At 39.4% G+C, this 22,519-nt stretch overlaps 1 protein-coding gene across 3 annotated transcripts in view; it reads right to left on the bottom strand.

Annotated features, from left to right (window-relative positions):
- The window catches only part of OTOGL (otogelin like), a 189,058-nt gene extending 170,827 nt beyond the window's left edge, over nt 1–18,231 (bottom strand). For all 3 annotated transcript variants that reach the window (XR_010148372.1, XM_016923914.4, XM_063786933.1), the window contains exon 1: nt 10,556–18,231. Coding sequence is in view for 2 of the 3 variants with exons in the window: in XM_016923914.4 (XP_016779403.3) it covers nt 10,556–10,560 (5 nt within the window). In the remaining variant the exon portion in view is untranslated. The remainder of the gene's footprint in view (nt 1–10,555) is intronic.
- Nucleotides 18,232–22,519: the final 4,288 nt, after the last annotated feature.

The following is a 22,519-nucleotide window of genomic DNA, read 5'->3' as shown; positions in this document are numbered from 1 at the left end:
ACATAAACCTAAGGCAGAGCACTATTTCACATCTCAGGAAATTGTGCTCCCACTCTTAACTACTCCTTGGCACTTACGATTTAATTAATTTATATTCCTGTTTATCTTTCATGTGTATACCTGTCACTTCTACTAGGTTTACAGGTGATTAAGAGCTGGGATCTTGATTTATGCATCTTTATATTTCCCCACAGGCTCACATGCAGTATTTGACCTAGATTAATGCTTAGTAGATATTGTTAGTGACAACGATGATAATGATGATGCCAATGGTCATCTCCTTTTCCTGATGTGCTTATAGAGCTCAGTGGGAAGGATTGGAGCATGGGGTGAAGTGTAATGGGAAATGAGATTAGAAAGGGAGGAAAAGTTCAGATGATACAAAGCCCTATGTTTCAACTAATTTGTATGGACTTGATCCTGTAAGCAATTGAGATTCATTAAGTTTCCAGTGTCATTTTGTTTAAAGCTATCTGATAGTAATGTGCTGCAATTCAGCATCCAGCATCTGGCTTTCCTCCTGGTTTGAGCTACATTGCATGCAGCTGCACACAAATATCTCACAAAGATCTCTTTTCATATAGACAAGAGAGAACAGAGACTCCTAGAAGCAGGCAGAGAGAAAAAGACAAGTGATTATGAAAATTATTAATAATTATTAATATAAGTTCTGAGATATTTATTATGAGTAAAACCATACATTAGATGGTATGAATTCTATACAAATAAAACTTACACAAATCATCTATTAAACTAATTCAATGGGCACTATTATTCCATTGATAAGCAGAAGAAATAGCTCAATGAATAAGATGGCCTCTCTCTTCAAAGATTACAATTCAGTGAGGAAAACAACATTAAAATCATGATAAAAATAATCATTCAACTGCAATTGTGTGTTATTAAAGAAAAATACAAGATGCCGTGAAAGGGCCTTGCAGGAAAGGGGAGGATCTAGAAGGTCTTCTAGGAAAGGGTTTTAAACTGAGAACTGGAGTTAGCCAGAGAACCAAGATTCTACTAAGCAGAGAAAATAGCTTATGTCAATGTTTTAAGAAGGAAAAAGCATGGTAGGTTTGAGGAAATAGAAGACCTACTGTGACTGGAGCAAAGTAAGCTAGGGAGACAATGGCACAAGGCTGGGATGTGGGTATAGCAAAGTGAGGTCATTCAAGTGCTTTGGGCCATTGTAAGATTTTGAACTTCATCCCAATAACAGAAGCTAAAGGCAAGTTTGAAGCAAAGGAGTAATATAAACAGGATTGTGTGCATGCATATATGTACACATATACAAATATATTGCACATAAATAGCACACGCATATTACAGGTTATGTATATTTTAATTTCAAGATCACTCAGTATTCAAGGAGAACAAGGCTAAATGGAGGAAAACAGCCACAGGAAACCACTGTAGTTCACAAGAGATGATAGCTATTTGGTCTAGGATGGAAGGTATGGAATTGAGAAAAGAAACTAATTCAAAACAGATTTCAGAAACAGAGTAATAGAATTTGCTAGTTAATCAGGCATGGGGCATGAGGTGAAAGAAGATGTAAAGGATAATGTTTTCTGGCACAACTAATTAAGTTGATGGTGATGTCATTTACTGAGATAGGAAACATCAGAGAAGATTCAGGTTTGGATAAATGTGAAGTCCATGGAGAGTTGTTTTGTTTATTTATTTAGAAGGATACAGGTTGTTGTTGTTGTTATTATTATTATTATTATTATTATTATTATTATTTGGAGATGGAGTCTTGCTCTGTCGCCAAGCTGGAATGAATGCAGTGGCATGATCTCGGCTCACTGCAGCCTCCAATTCCTGAGTTCAAGCCATTCTCCTGCCTCAGCCTCCCAGGTAGCTGGGATTACAGGCACGTGCCACCATGCCCAGCTAACTTTTGTATTTTATTAGAGATGGAGTTTCACCATGTTGGCCAGGATAGTCTCAATCTCCTGATCTCGTGATCCGCCTGCCTCAGCCCCCCAAATGCTGGGATTACAGGCATGAGCCACCGCACCCAGCCAGGTAATTATTTTTAAACTGATAGGAAGCTTACCACAAATAGGGAGATATTGAAGACACAGATAAAAGAGGATACTCAAAAGAGAGCCGTTCTTGAACAGCAGAAGAGACTTCTCTGAAAAAGCTTCTACTCCAGGGGGTGAGGGAAGTTAAGCATATGTAACGGGGAGAATATTTTAAGTATATCAATATGTCCTTCTCTTTTGCAATTTCTTGTGGCCTGCTCCCACAAATCTTCCTTGGGAATTTAGATGATTTTGGCCAGAAAACAAAGAGGAAGAAAGGAATATATAATATTCAGCTTCAAACATACAAAATGAAGTATTTTACCTGTAAAAAAAAAATAGAAAGTCTGAAAGCCAAAGAAAGAAATTTTTATACTACTTATGTCCCCCTTGTACATATTAAGAGGAAAGATTGAGGGACTAGATCTTAGGGTTTCATACGATAGAGTCCCCAGTGAGGAAAGAGGAGAAAGGAGTTCAACCCCATCGCTCACATCCAGAGGGACTGTGGGAAGGAGAAAGATGCCACCACACGCCTCTGCGGGCTGCCTTGGAGAGCTGAACTCGACTCATCTCTTTGCTTATCCATACTTTGTTTCTGCCATTAGAGTGCCTTTTGTGGAATTGGCTTTCCTGCCTCTGCTTCAGAGCTGTAAGAGGGCCTCTGAATTAAGAATCACCTCGGTAGCAGAAGTCTGCAGCCTGAATAGCATGGTCAGGGATTCATAGACAGATTTCAGTGGTGTTGACAAAAATAGCCGAACTCTATAAATTATTTTAAAAGATTTATTCTGGCCGGGCACGGTGGCTCATACCTGTAATCTCAGCACTTTGGGAGACTTGAGGTCAGGAGTTCAAGACCAGCCTGGCCAACATGGTGAAACCCTGTCTCTACTAAAATGCAAAAATTAGCCGGGCATGGTGGCAGGCGCCTGTAGTCCCAGCTACTCGGGAGGCTGGGCCAAATATGAGTGACCATGGCCATGACACAGCCCTCAGGAGACCCTGAGAACAGGTACACAAGGTGGTTGAGACAAAGCTTGGTTTTATACATTTTAGGGAGACATGAGCCATCAATCAAATACATTTAAGATATACATTGGTGCAGTCCAGAAAGGTGGGACAACTTGAAATGGGGGGCTACCAAGTTATAGGTAGATTTAAAAATTTTCTGATTGGCAATTGGCTGAAAGAGTTATTATCAATAGAAAGGAATGTCCAGATTACATAAGAGGTTGTGGACACCAAAGTTGTATCATGCCAATGAAGCCTCCAGGTAGCAGGCTTCAGAGAAATTAGATTGTAAATGTTTCTTATCAGACTTAAGGTGCGTATTGATGTTAAATACTGGTTGGCTTTTCCTGAATTATAAAATGGAGGAGGGCATAATGAGGCATGTCCAACCACCCCCTTCCCCTCATGGCCTTAACCAGTCTCAGGTTAAATTTGGAGGGCCCTGGCCTAGAGGAGGAAGTCCAGTTAGACTTCTCACAAAGCCAGTAAGAGCTGATATAGAGCCCCAAATCATCAGAGAAAATAACTGGAACAAAGCAGGGGTTACAGTGGCTTTCATCAGCAGCTGCAGACATCAGCAGAGCCCTAGGGAGAAGACCATTTGTATAGCAGAGGTCCTCAGCCTAAGGAGAAGCCCAGAGCAGACACCTGCAGCAGAGACCAACATGCCTCCAGGGAATGATGTCCAGGTGGAAGAACCAGTCTCCCTAAGACAGACAAGGACAAGTGAAACCCCCTCCACTTCCCACACCTAGGGGCCAGCAGGCAAAGGACTGGAATTCTGAAAGACATTTACCTAAGTCATCCAAACAGAGCAGTGAATGACAGTCATAAGGTCAACTACAGAAAAATAAAAATAAAAACCTAATTGTTCATTGTACATCTTAGTGTAGCGTTAATAAATCTGAGACCCCGTCTACATTTATAAATAACAGTATTATCACATCAACAATGATAGATGTCATGTAAGGTACATAGTTGAAAGGCTGTAGATAGGGTAACCATCCCTGGGAAAAATTGCATTGACTGCATTTTAAACAGAGGGTACAAATTAAGCAATGGAGAAAAGGAGGGGGACTGTAGCTCAATGTTCATGGATACACCAAGGCTCACAGACACACCAAGATGCTCCCCATATCATCCACCTGCACAGCAAACACTAGTGGCTCCAGAATCCACCTCCAGACCCAACTCACTTATTAGTAGAGAAAGAGCCAGATTGAACTCCCAATATTTGAAAGATGAAATCAAACCTTCAAGGATGATTTTTTGCATACCAGCTGGGCTGGACAAGACAGGCATGAACAGGCATGAGAATGTATTCATGATTTTAGATGACACAGTTCTCAAGAAAATCCCCTTTTTTGTTATGTTCAGTGATATTCTGGTAACCGTTTAACAACCTCCACTGGGGAAAGGGGAGGACCCTACTTTGTAGTGTTTGCAGACGTCCATGGTATAAATACTCCCACTATGGCCAATTTTAAGCTACTAATGTGATTTCAACTGGCTCACAAAATTCCTCCAAATTTAATAATGGGCATTCAGGAGCCACCAGGAGCTGGCTCCAGCACACCACTCTGACCCTTAAAGAGCCATGATAGGGCATAGTCTATATCAAAATCTAACTTGAGTGGACCCCACAAACTGATAAGTTTTTACCTGGACTTCCATCTGAGTAATACACATTGTGATCTTCAAAAAGATGGCTCATTAATAAGTCAAATATTAGGCTGAATTAAATCATATAAGCTTCATTCCACTAACCAGCCTATTTTAATTCCTTGTCTGCCTTCATTCTACTAACCAGCCTATTTTATTTTTATTTAGCTTGTGTATAGGAAATTGATTTCCCTTTAGCATGACCTTATATTCCATAAAGTAATCATTCTTCAATTGTGCTAGGAATCTGCCATTAACAAGTTGCTTTTTGCAAGTACAGAAAAGCCCTCTGCTGGCTCACTACTGAACGTCAGTGTGCATGCTCTCAGGCTGTTAACCATTCTTTTCCCTGCCTTGCTAAGCTGAGCCAAACTGCAAATTCTGTCTTAAAATGCTATTAAGATAAGAATGGCCTGTTTCTAGTAGATTTCATTGTTGATATACAAGACTTTTCAGTTTATAAATCACATAATGTTGAATCATTCCAAAGATTGGTTATAATAGCCTAAAGAAACTTATAAACATCAAGCTCCTTTTTAAAAATTGTATTCATTCTGAGATATTAAAAAGGGAGAGAGGGAGGGAGGGTCCACTTGCTGGGTACATTAAAAGGAATTACATTTTTTTTAATGAGGCTTTTGCAACACTTTTTCTAAATAATAGGGTTAAGTCAAACGCTTTTTGAGAAGGAATTTGAAAGGGAAAAAAATTGTAAAGACCTCATTATTCCACTGTTATTTTAGTCTGATTCAAATATCATATGGCTTGTGGCTTGTACAATGTTTCCAGTTTGGTATTTATTTGCCCCTTTTCTGATTTCTAATAGGAAAACAAGCGAAAGTTTATTTTTTTAATTTTTAATATTTAAGATAAATCTGGGCAAAATAAATCAGTATTACTTTTATAATCAGAAAAAATAAATGTAAATGCTACATTAAATATATTTTAGAGCGCTCTCTAGTATAATGTTATATAATGGAAAACTTTTTCTCATTTAGTCAACAAATGTTTATTAAGGCAGTATTGTCAGATTCTTCTTTCTATAATTGAAAATTTGTCATGACTCAAAAGAATTAGAACATAATATTCTGATTATGTTTTTGGTTGTGGAATTAGAGTGTGTTTATTTTCCCTATATGAATAAGTCTTATATTACTCTTGGTGACTTATGGTGATTCTGTCGGGTGATTTAAATTTGCAATTAGAAGGTCTTGCTTCATTGATGGGCTAGGGAGTTTCTCAAGGTTCTTTGGTTGCAAGTATCGGAAGAAACTAACTCTGCCCAAGCATTAAGCAAAAAGGGGAATTATTGGGTTATTGGAGATCCCACAGAACTAGCAGGAAGGTTGAAGAATCATACTTAGTAAAATGAATGTTAGGCTATCATCTAAAATAAATGAATTCCAACTGTTTCATATTTCCTTATAAAAACTCTGCTGAAGATCTGAAGTCCCTCGAGTGCCTGACTAGGTCACATGCCTAACCTTTGGCTATACAGGAGTATCTAGGGACCCCTCGGCTTCCTTTATTAGCTTTCCAAGATTCCATACACTTGGAGGAGTATAATTCCCAAAAGAAAATCAGTGCTGTTAGTCAGAGGCAGCTAAAACAACAAAGGTCCACTACACTGCTTATCCAATTTTGTTCTGTGCCATCACTAACTCCACTGATACAACAGAATGACAGCTACTTCTCTGGGTCTTGGCATCTTCTTTTGTAAAATGAGGCGGATGTGTCAGATGACTTCAAGCTTTCTATATTTCACATTCACAAATCCAATTTAGGCAGACACTGAAACCATCTTTGGAAAATGTTTCTGTCTAAACAAAAGGACTTTCCTTAACCCTTGTCATTCTCAGTCCTCACCATTCCTCCCTCTCAGTTATACTCACATCTTTAAAGAACACCCATAGCTTCCTGGCTCTTGCACATGTACCACAAGCCTCCAAAACTCAGTGAATCTCACTTGGAAAACTTTTAAATCAAATGCATTTTACTCCAGCATATATGAGGATAAGTTACATTGTCTGAAATATAACATTTCCTTCATCAAAGAGTGGATATTCCCAATAATATATGCTAACCTTATTATTATTATTATTACTTTTAGATGAAGTCTCGCTCTGATACCCAGGGTGGAGTGCAGTGGCACAATCTTGGCTCACTGCAACCTCCGCCTCCCAGGTTCAAGTGATTCTCTTGCCTCAGCCTCCCGAGTAACTGGGACTACAGGCATGCACCACCACGCCCAGCTAATTTTTGTATTTTTAGTAGAGATGGGGTTTCACCATGTTGGCCAGACTGGTCTCGAACTCCTGACCTCGTGATCTGCCCGCCACAGCCTCCCAAAGTGCTGGGATTACAGGTGTGAGCCACCATACCCGGCCTGCTTACCTTATTCTTAAGAATAAGGTTCTTTAAATTATGTTCTGTTTAAAATGAAGTTCTGAAGTTCCTTTCACAAAAATAAGAATTCTTTGTCTTAAAGAAAAAGCCTGCTGCTCCATCTAGAGGACATTTTATATTGTCCAATTGAAGGGACTTAGGGAGCCTATTCTAGACGTTCAATGTTCCAAATCTTGCTTAAAAATTCCACAATTTTCTCAAATTCAACTGATTCGGTTTTTTTTAAAATATTTTCAATGAGCCCATACTATGTAAGAATGAAGAGGACATTTCCCTCATCTCTTAGTTTCAGCCAAAGATTATCTGAGTAGTAACCTTTATTTTTTCGTGAAATATTTGGGTACATACTATATACTCACGGTACTTACTTCTGGGATTTTTATGATTTAAAAAATGATTTCTAACAACCACTTACTAGGTCTTAATCATTTTCATCAATTATCAGAATTTTTTTAATTTGACAGGTATTTCCCCTAAATATACGAAGACATTGGACAAAAATACTCATGTTCTTTTTCACTTAGAATTACACAGCATTTTTCTCCAAAAAGACTTGCCTGTTAAGAGAGCATGCTATTTTTATTTTTAGTGACCAGAGTGGCAGTTGGGTAATGCTTCACAGCATCTTGGAGAAGCTTCCTTTTTTTATGTAAAATCTAGGACCTTATTTTAGTGAAGCAATGTTTCCAGCATGGAAATTCACTTTTAACCACATGGAGGGCAAACATAGCCTCTATTTTCCCACAAACTTCTGTGAGAAAGTCAGATCACACGGTGAGAGCAAAGAAAGGGGGCTAGGAATAAGAAGCTGGGAGAGAATTCCATGGGGAGGAGGGGTCCCTGCCTGATCTTAGGCTATGGCCATCTCAGTCAGGGCAGGGTAGTTGACCATGACCAGACCAGCAGGCGGGGGCCCTCCTAGAACTGCACTGGTTTTGTCAGAGGTAGAAAATCAACCACACAGCAAAGTGTATGAGAACAGAAACAACTGCTGAGCAGAAAGTTTTGCTCTGAGGTCTGACTTGTCCTACTGATCTCATCAAAAAGTTTGCCATATGTCCTGTAGGTATTCAAGAGTGACAAAACAATGTATCCAAACATGGAAGTTACACAAGTCAGGGAAAGAAGAGGAGGAAAACAACAACAGTGGTTAGGATCAGTCTTGATACCTCTTTCACAATGTTCTACATATTCTTGAGATGAAAATACGATTCTTCTAAGGGATAGCTAATGTAATAACTTATAAGTGAATATGGATTTCTTGAAAGCAAAATTGAATGAAATATCGCTTAGAATTCTAAGTGATATTTCAATAAAATATAAATCTCATCTAATGCACCACAGTATGTAAAGCTGGTACAGCAGTTTCTAGTTCCTCTCTTGCCATTCACAAGAGAGCGAGATGATTTGTCCAAAGTCAGAGAGCTAGTGAGCAGCAAAGCTGAGCCCAGGACTGCCTTACGCTTGCTGATCCCCAGCCATCATTCTTTCTATTACAATGTAATTGGTATAACACTAGTTTAACACCACCTGTTGTCAATAAATTCTCAATATTCTGTCCCAGTAAGAGGCCAACTGTTTAAATGTTGCATTCTTATTTTAAAGGACAAATAACAGAATAAAACTTTATAAAATGTAATCATATTTGGTTATTTTGAGTAAATGTGAATATATTAAGAAATACAGTATATGGTTTATAAAAATTCACTTAGCTCGTCTCTGCCTTGTTCCAAAACATTATCTGGACAGTATTCAATAATTTTATTTTATTTATTTATTTATTTTGAGGCCTTGCTCTGTCACCCAGGCTGGAGTGCAGTGGCACGATCTTGGCTCACTGCAACCTCCGCCTCCTGGGTTCAAGCGATTCTCCTGTCTCAGCCTCCCGAGTAGCTGGGATTACAGCTGCCCACCCCCGCGCCTGGCTAATTTTTGTGTTTTTAGTAGAGACGGGGTTTGGCCATATTGGCCAGGCTGGTCTTGAACTCCTGACTTCAGGTGATCTGCCCGCCTCAGTCTCCCAAAGTGCTGGGATTACAGGCATGAACCACTGCTCCCATCCAGTATCCAATAATTTTAAAGTCACAATATGAAAAATAAATTTGAAGATGTCACATGGCCAGGTTTGATCTATCCTAGAAGGTAAAGAGAAGGTGGTCTAAGGCCTATGGGTTACACTACTCCTGTCTGTTCCCAGCCCACTCCTCTGCAATAACAGAAAGCCTAATCAGTGAATTCGCCTGCCTGAGGTGGAAAGGTTGGCCTTTCCCCGTTAGCTGCAACATTATTTAAATTCCTCTGTACCACTCTGGGAAAAGCATGAACTACAAAGTAAAGGAAGAACTATTTTTAAAAAGAAACCACTAAGGATGCTAACATGAAACAAAACTTGGATTCACTCTCAAACTGAGATGTCAGTGTTCACTTTGCCCACGGTTTTGGCAAAAGATAAAGCTGTGAATAGGTTCTTCCCAAATGGCAAACAGTGATTTGATACCAGTGATATCTTGGTGTTCAAAAGAAAAGGTAGAACTCAGCTTTAATTATTTTGTTGTGCTTCTTTGAATTTATTTTATGGCTTCTAAGCATTAAAATATTTTAAAATTGTGCTAATCGAAATCTGCATTTTACCGGACTGGGGAAGCTCTTTCATCTATCAGTTAAGATGCACAGCACATCCTGTTCCCAAACAAATGACTCAGCAAATATCAGTGATAGGCATGCATAAAGCAGCCTAAAAGTCACATCCAAATACAATTTGCTATTAATGCCATCATGTGCCAAAATAAATCATAAAAACTACTGCATTGCTATGTATCCTAATTAAAATGCAATATCTATAATATTTCAGCTGGCTACAAAAATGGGGCCGGAGATGCTGTGGTCAGGGTCAGGAGATCCTGTCAACCTATGTCTCCCACTTCCAGTCACCCAAGCTACCATGGAGGTCTAGTCAAGTCTGACAAGTAGAAACCAGTTTGGAGTGAGTCTTCTTATTACATCCAGCTGTTTTCTGTCCCTCCAGAGCTTCCTCCCGTATAGCTAACTGATTTCTTGGTTTCACTTCAAATTACTCCTGCGCAAAGAAGACCACCCTAGGAGAAAGATGAGAATCTGTAGACCTGCTGTCCTTGTGAATGATATGCTCCAGGTGCATCAAATAGTCATTCTCAAACTTAGCCTGCATATTTCGATTTATCTTGGAGAGCTCCATCTAGGCCAATGAAATTCTACTTTCTAGGTATGGGGCTCAGGCATTAGTGTTAAACTGCCCCAACATTCAGTAATATGAGTTTTGCAATCTATCTCTTTTGGTCTTTCAGATAACTATATTGTCATTTCAGAAGCTTCCTAGAAATTCACTTCTTCCAAGAAATGAATTAGTACTAAACAATTTTTGCTAAAGGGGGCAGGAGAAGTTAAAGAAAAAAAAATCCAACCTCATTCTTATGAGACTTGACAAACTTCCCAGCTGCTTGGGTCTTGTTTGGTCAATTGGTCAAAGACTGGATTCTCTTTGTTTTACTCAGAGGCATGCTTGATATCCATGCCTAAAAGAAAATAAACATTAAGTTAAAGACAATGTTGAGTAAAAGATTATTCAACTGGGATTCACAAAATCTGGATTATGTTTAGCAGTTAATAGTTGTGGGACATGGGACCTTGAACTTAGCTCTCCATGTTTCATTTTCCCATCAGAAAAATGGAATCCTATACTTCCTTCTTCCAAACTCTATTAATCTGAGTATCTATTTATGATTCATTAACCAAAAAGCCTTAAAGGATGCACTGTTCTTCACATTGCCAAAAAATGGTAGAATAGACTTTCTCTCTATGCACTCACACAAAGACATTAAATTAGAGGGAAACATGGACAGGAAAATAATACAAGAGACATCTGAGAAGTAATGAAGATCTAAACCAGAGGGATGACAGAGAGAACGGGAGGATGACACCTGAAGGGAGAGACACGGCTAATTATAAATTATAAAATCCTTAGAAGATTAAAAACAGATAAAATAATTAAAGCAGAGCTGTGGGAAACTTAAACAAAAATACTGAAAGGTCTGTGGAGGATCGATTGTTTATGATCCTATTCTCTAGAGACTGAAATTCTTTGGATATACCAGATGGCTTTATTTATATAACAAAAGCTCAGCTCTAGTGAGGTGCTGCTTGCAAATTCACATACAAATAAAAGAAACTGTGTTTATGTTTGTACATATCCTTGCACATAAGAGGGAGTTTCCTTTGTTTTTTATGGACATTTGAACAAACTTTATGCTTATAATGCTAAAGAGAAGGCTCACCTTTTAATATTTATTTATTTATTTATTTTTTATTTTTTATTTTTTTTGAGACGGAGTCTCACTCTGTCGCCCAGGCTGGAATGCAGTGGTGTGATCTCAGCTCACTGCAACCTCTGTCTCCCAGGTTCAAGTGATTATCCTGCCTCAGCCTCCTGAGTAGCTGGGATTACAGGCACATGCCACCACACCCGGCTAATTTTTGTATTTTTAGTAGAGATGGGGTTTCACCATGTTGGTCAGGCTGGTCTCGAACTCCTGACCTCATGATCTGCCCGCCTCGGCCTCTCAAAGTGCTGGGATTACAGGCATGAACCACCACTCACCTCTTTTTAAAAGGAACAGCAGCTTCCCAGTATAGCCAAGTAATCCCCAGAACATAAAATTTAACACAGAAAATTTTCTGACCTTTGTGGATCTTCTCTATCCAAGTGCATGACAAATATTTATTTCACTCCTCAGTGTTCATATTCAATCCTATCTCTTCAAATAACATCATTGACAATTAAAAAGAAATCTCAACCCTCTCCCCAAGTGAATATTTCAAGCTGCATCCTGTGTCAACTCCTGGCACTGAGTCAGCCTTGTCAGCCCAATTTAGAGCACATGGCAGTAATCCAATTCATTGTGGCTGTTTGTGGTCCCCAGATCAGGTTTCAAAAACGAAGGGGCAGCAATCCGGTGACCTTCTCAAGATAGTAGAAAACAACTCTGGTCATGACTGACACTTGATCTTTCTGCTAACATTAGCTCCTAATCAAAGATGGTGCCAAGCTTGTATCTGACACCAGCCCACAAACCTTTCTGTCCTCCTCCAAGAGGTGTGGGCATCCTGTCACCCACTGAGTTTCAGTTTTGGAATGACTGTCCCTTTCAGATCCAAGGAAGTCTGATTTTATTGACATTTGAGATAAAGCTCAAGGCCTGTCTTAATTGAGCTTTCCAGTTATTTATAATGCATACATATTTACTATTCATTGTCTTTATACTTAGTGAGGTTCAATGTGATTAGTAATAAAGACGTGGTTATAACTTTATAAAATTAACAACCCCAGAATATTCATATTGTAATCAGGAGATGGCATCCACTCGGAAGCTTTTTTCTGTGCACCTCTCATCCTGTCGTCCTTTCTTAAAAATGTATTACTCTTCCTGGGCTTCGTGTCATCCTTCCTCCATACTTCTGCTGGATCTTCAGGACTGGCTCAGGCATGGCCACAAATTGGCCCCAGCAGGGTCTGCAGAAGTAAACTTTACCTCCTAGGCCAGGCCCTATTTTTCTTACTTCACCAAATACTAAGTATCGGTATTAAAAAACAAAAACAAAAACAAAAAAAACCTGGCCACTTGCCTAAGTCGTCCCTAAATCAGGAAGCTGTTCTTAATGTGAAGAGGCCTTTAGGGAACCCTGTTGTTTTCTCATCCCTTACCTCTTATATAAAAGTCCGTGTTGAGGCCTGAAGATTCTTGGAGCTCTGGATGTGTTCAAAGTTAACTACTGGCTTTGCCCCAGCTCTGAGTTTACACATAATATATTATCTGAATTAGTCGAGTTCCAAGTTTTCTATACAGAATTTTATCTTCTTTCTATCTCCATAAACAAACAATCTTTGAAGCTAGATAATATGGGAAAAGAGGATGGAATCATTTCACCCTGCCTTGTTTGTTTCCATGAGGATTCTAACCCAAAGGAAAAGATGAGTCATTCAGCATCATTTCCTATGTGGTGCTTTGGACTCTGTGCTATCTTAGCCAAAAGAGGGCAGCACTCCATGGGTTTTGAATTCACAGGAAGCAAAACTTCAAACAGTTTTTAACTGAACTCTTAAGCAAGGCACTGTACTCTATTACATGGGATAACACAGATTAATAAGACCTCCCCAAACAAGCAGGAACAGGAAAGGAGAGAAGAGTTGGGGAGAGCAGTTAAAACATTGCCATGTGTTTGGGAGTGGTGAGCGATACGTCTGAAAATAAAGAATGGATGAGATCGTGAGGGTCCCTTGACGATTAGGCATTTATTCTTTATTTGAAATGCAGTGGGGAGCCTCTCCAAGTTTTTCAACAAGTGAATCATATGATTAGAACTCTGTTTGGGGAAGATACATGTGTTAGGGATGTATTAGAGAGATTGAAATAGGGAGACCAAAGAGCAGAGGGAAACATGGACAGGAAAATAATACAAGAGACATCCGAGAGGTAATGAAGATCTAAGCCAGAGGGATGGCAGAGAGAAAAGGAGGATGACACCTGATGGGAGAGACATGGCTAAGTAGGAAAGATGGACTTTAATGGACTTGATATAAGGAGAAAGGGACCAAGATAAACCCAGAGTTTCACATCTGAGATCTGGGCATATGGTAGAGCCTTTAACCAAAATTAGGAAGAAAGAAAAAAACAACTGTTTTGAAGCAAACATAATGAATTTGGTTTTGAACACATTTTCCCTTCAGAGAGCGTGAGATGTGACTAAGTTGCCAAGATATAAGGGGTAAAAGATAAAAATATAGGAAGGGTATGACTTTAAGGACTACCTTGGAAAGAAGAAGCCCTAAATGCTTACCTGAAAGCCCAGTGCTGAATATATGGCCCACTTGCAGGTGCAGTGTTGGGCCTTAGTGGCCTGTGTTTCTATATCTTCTTGATGTCATCTAACTCTCCTTATTTGTCCCTTTGTTCTAATATTTTTATATTTGTATCTTATGTAGTGCCACCTCAAATCCTTTTGTGAATAAATTAGAATAAGCAGCAATTAATCAATCCTGATAATTACATTTTTCTATATAGACTTTAAGATACAGCCATCTTCAGTAAGCACATAGGACCCATGTGTAAAATGCAGATCACTAATATTTACTGAAAACTAATATGCTAGGCAGTAAACTAAAAGTTTTATACACATCATTTCATTTTATATTATGATTAACAAAACAAGATTATGAAGCAATGCCATTATTATCCCTTTTTACAGATGAGGACACTGAAACACAATGACATTAACACTAATTTGGCCGGGTGCAGTGGCTCACATCTGTAATCCCAGTACTTTGGGAGGCCAAGGTGAGTGGGTCACTTGAGATCAGGAGTTCAAGACCAGCCTGGCCAACATGGCAAAACCCTGTCTCTACTAAAAATATAAAAATTAGCCAGGCATGGCAGTGCACACTTGTGATCCCAGCTACTTGGGAGGCTGAGGCCGGGGAATCGGAATCACTTGAACCCAGGAGGCAGAGGTTGCAGTGAGCCAAGATTGCACCACTGCACTCCAGACTGGGCAACAGAGGGAGACTCCTTCTCAAAAAAAAAATTAATTTATAATATAGCAGAACTTACATTATAACCCAGGCAGCCTGACCTCAGAGCCAGTGTACCTAACCACTATGCCTACTTCCTCTCTGTTCACATTGCCTGTCTCATTATACCAGCCCATTTTCCTGATTCCTCTCTATATGTCTCATGCTCCACTTTAGGATGCCATTTACATGTGTTAACAGAGCATTGGCATCCGGGGCAGTGTCTTGAATCAGGAAACTGTGTTGCCTCCATATATAGAGGATAAATTAGTAGGTTGAAGAAAAGATATACTACTTCATTTTTCTAAAATTAAATTAAATCTATCTCTGAACCCCTACACATCAAGGCAGATGAGTAACAGTCCAATACTTGTCATATGGGAGATGCAGTTCCTCCTCCCATGACATCATACAAGAATACTGACTTATAAGATGCCAGAAAATAAATGGGAGGGAGAAGCCAAGGAGCCACGTTTATTTTTGACCCTTTTTGTCATCCAATTTGCCTGGTATTAGGCAGCCTCAAAGGGGCTCCTCCTTTTGTCTGTTCATGAACTCAACCAATGAAATCCTCAACACCGATTCAGTGGCACAGTTATTGGAGTCCAGCCTTCCTGGACACTCAACAATTACATGACTCCAGCACTATGGGCAACAGGGGCCCACTCACATTATCTCAATTTTAGGAATGCTCATTACTCTCTCCCCTAAATAGGGCCATTATCTTCCTCCTCCCAGCCTTAAGAATCTTCCCTTTCCTAGAAAGTCTAGCTTCAGACTTTAGAAAACAATTTTTGTCTATTAAATTGTCAATGAGGCTAATGAAACCCAGATCTCTAAGACGTAAAACCTTCTCAGTATGGGAGAGAAAAAAATACGTCTTTTACTATCGACTCCTTTACATTAGCTAGAATGAAAAATAGTAAGATATATATTATTCTGCCACTTAACTATAGTGGAAAAGGAAAAAATTAAAGTGATGTATTAATACTAAAAGTGTCTTGTCTTCTTATATAGCCAGAAGTTAAGCCTGGTGTGGCTAATGTGTTTCATCTAGCCTGATAACTCATTGCTTAGTAGAATCTGCCTGAAGCAGAGCATTGAGAAATAGTTTAAGGTCATGACTGGGTTGAACAGAAAAGGGCTTGCCATTAGTATAGGAAACGGAAATGCAAGGCCACATGCTACGTATTTTCCATTCCTAGTTTAAACATAAACTACAGTTTTGCTTACTAAGCAAATTGATCTAGTCTCAAGTACCATAACTATGGGAAAAAGGGACCTATTTGAAAAGAGAACACTCTAATATACATAATAATCACCCATAAAGAGTTTCTATAAAAGAGTCCCACATCCAGATATTATAATTCAACCGCACTAGTAGCCAGGAATATATACTATTAATGAAATGTCCCTAGGGAATTACGACGCCGCTTGTCCAATGACTACAATTTGAGAAACACTCCTATGGAGCAAGGGTCCTATTTGTTCATCTCCATCTGCCCTAATGCCTCCCAACAGCCAGCTGAAGACCTCCAACCTGCAGCCCTAACCTCATTCATCCCTTGGCCTATCCTAACCTATTTGGTAGGATGGTGCCAAGCATCAATCTTGATGCTCTAAAGCTCATGGAATCTTACACATTCCTGTGTCTTTTACAACTACCAATGTGTTGGTGACTATGAAGTCTATGGCTTTGGCCCATTCTCTTTCTTGAGCTCCAGATCAACACATTTAATTGCCCATAGGTAAGTCCACAAAGACTACAAACTTAGCATGTCAGAAACTAAATTGAACTCATCATTTCCTAATATACTCCTCCCAAAAACATCCTGATTCTATCTCTATTATCCATTTTAGTAGGTGATGGACGTAATTATCCACCTGATTTCTCAAGACCAAAAGAAACAAAAAGCCGAAAGAACTTGGAGTCATCTTAAGAGTCCTACTACTTCAAATCTTATATCTATTGTTTCAAATCTGAGGAAACATAAATCACAAGCCCTTGAATTATTGCTGCTATTTGCTGAGAGAGAGAGAAAGAGAGTGAGAGAGAGAACATACTACCTCAGTAGGACTGTCATCTCCAATCTAAGCTATTGCAGTAATTACCTAGTTGGTCTCCACAGGGCAGTGATACATGTTTATGCAGTGTGTGCTCTGCACAGTCCCTACACTTGACTTTGTTGATGAAGGCACCATTTGTATTGTAAGCATTATATATTTTTATTAAAATTTTCTCACTTTTCAGTAAAATGTCTGTTGTAAGGTAATTATTGATATAAACATTTTCCAAAAAATGAAGTAAAAAGTAACTTGAGAGAGGGTACCCTTTTCTAATTTGTACAAAAGTTCCACATGGGCTATCAGCAGCCTTGGGTTTCCCTGATTCTAGACTTTCTCTCTAAGCTATTCATGCATTTCTGCCATGGTGATCTTTCCAAGTGCAAACTTTATTGTGGTTTTCCTTCAATAAAGTACAAACATCTACATATCTGCTTCAGCCTACCTGCTGATGTGTACTCCCTATGCTTCAGCCATCCTGAGCTTCTTACATTACTCAAATGTATCATTGCACATATTTCACATGTGCAATTCTCAGCTATTGATTCCAATCCACTCCATCCCTACTGCATTCTATCTGAAAAATTCATAATCTTCCTTCTAGACCAGCACAATTGTTTCCTTCTTTGAAGGCTCTCTGCTACCTCCTTCTCTACCCTGGAAAAGCCACCTATTCTCATTTATGCCTTCAACCAACCTCTATGTCAATTGATCACACTGCATTACAATTCTTTTTTTTATTCATCTCTTATAGTAAGCCAGGAGCTCCTTGGTTTAGTATAATCATGCACTATTTAACTTTTCATTTCCTATGGTGATGCAAATTGGTATAGATATTTTAAAGGAAACTTATTGGGTCAGTTGGATTTAACTGGCTCTATTGCCTGCTGTCTAGCCTGCTGGCAAGTTTTCACTTTGAGCTGTGATGCTTTCTGCTGCATTTGCTGAGTCGTACCAAGCCTCTGTTATAGATTTCACTGACATGAGTAGGAAGTTTTGATAACATTTAGGGGCAAGAATATGTGACTGGAGCTCATTTAAAGTATACGTCTCTTTAATTTTTTTACCCCCTTTTTAAAAATTGCTTTTGAGACAAGGTTTCACTCTGTTGCCCAGACTGGAGTGCAGTGGCGTGATCATGGCTCACTGTAGTCTCAACCTCTGGGCTCAAGCAACCTCCTGAGTAGCTGGGACTACAGGTCTATGCCACCACACCTGGCTACTTGTTTTTTATCTTTTTGTAGAGGCAATGTTTCACTATGTTGCCTAGGCTGGTCTTTACCTCCCGGACTCAAGCAATGCTCCTGCCTCAGCCTCCCAAAGTGCTAGGATTACAGATGTAAGCCACCATGCCCAGCCTATGTAAAGTATATGTCTCAATCAGGCATTGGCCCTAATTCTATAGAATGCTCAGGAGAAAGAGAACCTATGATATATACAAGCCTACTTACATTGTATTTATATTTGGTCAGTTATGCAAGGAAGAGTAGTCACCATGTGGCATGCTGCAGTCATACCCCTAAAGCAGATAGGCTCACTAGGACCCTACGAAATGCCTTTGCTGATGCTGTTGCCTATGACTTTACAGCCAAAAAAAAAAAAAAAAAAAAATCTTGATCCTCAGGGTTATGTAGAAAACACCTATGATACTCCCAACGGTACAACCAGGGATTAATTCAAACCCAACTTAAACCTCGAGTCTCTAAACTCTATAAAGCAAACATTGCCATGCAGGAGGACCCTAATCCTGATGACAATGATTGGAGACTCCCTAGGGGAAGAAACTTACAATACCAGCATAATAGAAAAGAGAACACTTCACCCCCACCAAAGTATATTCAATAACCACCAAAGGGAGTGGGCCAGTCTGCTGTAAGGTAATTATTACAGAGAGAGAGAGAAGTAAATTTAACGGGGAGGAAACAAAAAACTGAAACACAGGCCCACAATTGGACCCAATTGGAAACTGAAGCCCCAAACTAACATAATTTATACAATAAATAAAAAAATAAAAGTATGCTAATTGGTTTTTATGCTTCTACAACAAAGGATCTAAACTAATTGTAATATCTGCTGAAATGTACCAATTGACAAACCTTCATGCTCATAATAATGGAGCTCAAACTAGTTATACCTGGGCATACTGCTAAATTCGAACAAGATAACCTCTTTGCCCTAAGGGAAGCTATTGAACATGGACTAGAGGTCAAACCCATATGCCTCACCTTAACCACCAGAACTACTGCCTTGTCTAAATTCCCCATAGTTACAGCATACTGATAACTCTTCCTCCAAGGGCATTCATTTGACACACTCATTCAGGAAATACAGATCCTCACAAAGAGGCTCACAAAAAGAGGATGGATCATTGACCCATACATAACCTTATACAAGATCATGGCACCTTGGTTTAATTCCTGAAAATTATTTGGTAAACCACCCCCTCCTTGACACTGTCAGGGCCACTCCATCCTTGACACTGGCAAAAAAAACATTATTGGCCCTCTCAGTACCTACAACACTAAAACAAGCTGAACACCTTTTAGGTCTTTTGGATTTTGAAGGTAATATATTCCTCATTTTAAAATTTAAGCCCATTTACGCGATTTCTCACAAACTGACCCACCTTAAATGGGGCTTCCACAACAAAAGGCTCTTTTCTCTGTTTAAGTATAATAGCACTGCCCTTAGTGTTCCCCCACAGACTCCTTCACTGCAGAGGCCTTTGCAAACTCCTCTCATACCTGTTAGAGTTTATGGACCACATATGACATGATGGCCAAAACTTGCCCATGAGCTTTTGGTATTAAAAATTGCTCTCCTCAGCTACATGCTAAATACCACTGGAGGGGAAGTCACTTGCCACATACTAGGTCATCCTAGGCCCAGAGCCTATGATCCTCCACATCCAGATGGCCATTATGCCTTGGAATATGAAAGTAGCAACCTGCAGATTCATCTAGGCCCAGAGCCTATGACCCTCCATATCCAGATGGCCATTATGCCTTGGAATATGAAAGTAGCAATCTGCAGGTTCATCGTGGCCACCAAGGCCTCCTTACTAAAATAGTAATAGCACTTGTAGGATAAAACCAAACCTTGATACAGCTTAGACTACATCTTCTGGCATATCCCACCTGCAGGATACAGTGGCTTCTTTTGTCTTCGATCTTTGTCAAACTCCATAGTTCTGGAGGAGGTCACTCCTCCTCTCACAGAATGTTTGGCTACCTATGGGTCCCCTTGAGAACAACTGAGTGAACAGCAAAAGGAGTTTGTATATTTCATGGATAGCAGCACCACCAATACATGATGGATGCTCACTGTAGAGCTGCTGCTTCAACCAAGATGTCCCAAGTCAAGGACAGGCAAAATTGTCCAAGAGTGAGCAAAACTGGCCAAACTTCATGCAGTCATCTAAGCACTGAATGCCCTGGCCACGTTTTTTCAGGCTCTCAAGCCAACGCCAATGGTCTGTCCAACTAGTCCATCAATGATTCCTTATTCAAAGATGCCTCCATTAGGGTAAAGAACCCTGGGAATCTCTTGCCTTATAGGTCTTACATGTCTCTGCACATACTAAAGCCATGACATAAGTCCTCATTATAACACTCTTTATCCCCTTTGGAGTTTGAAACATTACTTGAAGTGACCAAGGCGTTTAATTTTAGGTTCCTTATTTTTTTTAAAACGTATTTAAGAAGTTTTCAACCTCCATTAGTGCCCTCAGGCTACAGGCCTTATAGAAAGCCATAATGACTGATTTACATAAGCTCAAATCCAGTTTAATGAAGCATGGCCCATTTTCTTTCATCAGTCAACATCAGGAGTGAGTTATAATTAAGAGCCTGACTCTATTTCTAATGTTTGTCTGCTGATGACTTTCAAGTGTCACCATTTGCCCTTCTCCTGTCCCACATGTGAGCACACTAATAAGAAAGCTCGAGTATTCCTTCCTTTGGCCCCAGCAGGAAGTTCAGACCACATAAGCCTGCTCCAGTGAGTTGTCACTTTACCCCAGCCCCCACCGCCCCCATCACAATAAAAACCAAGCCAGTCTCCTTTCCCCTGCTTTCACAAACTATTTTCAGACCTGCCTGGGAGCCTGCCTTACTCTTCTTAGAAAGCTTCAATGTGTCAGTAATAAACCACAACAGTTTCAATATTATATTCCGATTCTCTACTGAGCTTGGAGTCTTACCTAAAACTTCTACCTCAAAAGCAATAATTAAAATGAAAGAGTCCTTAATTTCCACACTAGGCAGTGAGAAGTAGCTTTCAAAATACAAATGTACAAATGGCAAAAGATAAGGATAAAAGAACGATTTATAAAGTTAAATATTCCTTCTGGCTCTGGTAGTTAGGGTACCAGAGACCAGATTTAACTCCCCAGTTGGAACAACTAAAAACCTGTACAAAATATATGAAACATACTCAGATACTGTACATCAGGCAACACAGGACAGTGATAACTGAGAGAGGACAAACTGTGTGGTAAGCATTTTGATTGTCCCAGCTTACTGCTTGTGTAGGGAGAGAGCACCCAGGTATAGCCCATAATCTCTCTAAGTTAAGGAGACAGGACTGAGAGGCAGGGAAGGCCAAGGCATCTAGAGTTTATATGGAAAAGTACTAAAAAATAGAGAACTACAGAAAGATCTGCAAAAGGTCCCTCTTGAGTATTCAGTTGAGTATTGATTTGTGCATGTTTGGAAGTACATAATGCCTGAGGTTGGCCAAAACAAAAGCAAAACCAAAAATACCATATAAAAGGCTGGGCACAGTGGCTCATGCCTGTAATCCCAGCACTTTGGGAGGTCGAGGCAGGCGGATCACTTGAGGTCAGGAGTTTGAGACCAGCCTGGCCAACATGGTGAAACCCCATCTCTACTAAAAATACAAAAATTAGCCGGGCATGGTGGTAGGTGTCTGTAATCCCAGCTACTTGGGTGGCTGAGGCAGGAGAATCACTTGAACCCAGGAGGCAGAGGCTGCAGCGAGCCGAGATCACGCCACTGCACTCCAGCCTGGATGACAGAGACTCTGTCTCAAAAAAAAAAAAGAAAGAAAGAAAGAAGAGAATACAATAGAAAAAAAACAGAAAAAAACTAAAAGAATTGAGAGAACAATCTCCAAAATTCATATAAGGCTAGAAATAACTCATGTTTCTGTAAGACACAATGAAAAATCTTGTAATTCATAGGGCATCAGCTGGAATATTCAGAAGAGTATTACTGCAGTAGTGGAGAAAATTAGCCCTAGACTAAAGGTTGCTCTGATTCATCCTAACAAGCTTAAAAGCAACCTCAAAAGGACAAATATAATATGTGTAAGACCTGTACACTGAAAACTTCAAAACATTGTTGTAAAAAAATTAAAGACCTAAAGAAATGGAGGTATATACCATAATCTTGGATCAGAAGACTGAATATTGTTTAGATATAATTTCCCCCAAAATTGATCTATAGATTAAATGTCATCCCAAACACAATCTTACTGGCTTTTTTGTAGAAATGCAAAAGACATAAGATCACCAAAACAACTTTCATTTAAAAAAAGGATAAAGTTAAAGATTTGCAATCTTGATTTCAAGATTTATTATAAAGTTAAAATCATTCACACAGTATGGTATTTGTGTTAAGGCAGACAATGAGATCAATAAAATGAAATAAAGAATCAAGAGATATATCATACATATATGGTCTATTCATTTTCAAAAAAGATGCTGAGGCAATTCAAT

Source organism: Pan troglodytes, chromosome 10 (assembly GCF_028858775.2).
Source record: "Pan troglodytes isolate AG18354 chromosome 10, NHGRI_mPanTro3-v2.0_pri, whole genome shotgun sequence".
Classification (NCBI taxonomy): Eukaryota; Metazoa; Chordata; class Mammalia; order Primates; family Hominidae; genus Pan; species Pan troglodytes.
The sequence above is the reverse complement of the archived record's forward strand: the minus strand, read 5'-3'. Positions and strand labels throughout refer to the sequence as shown.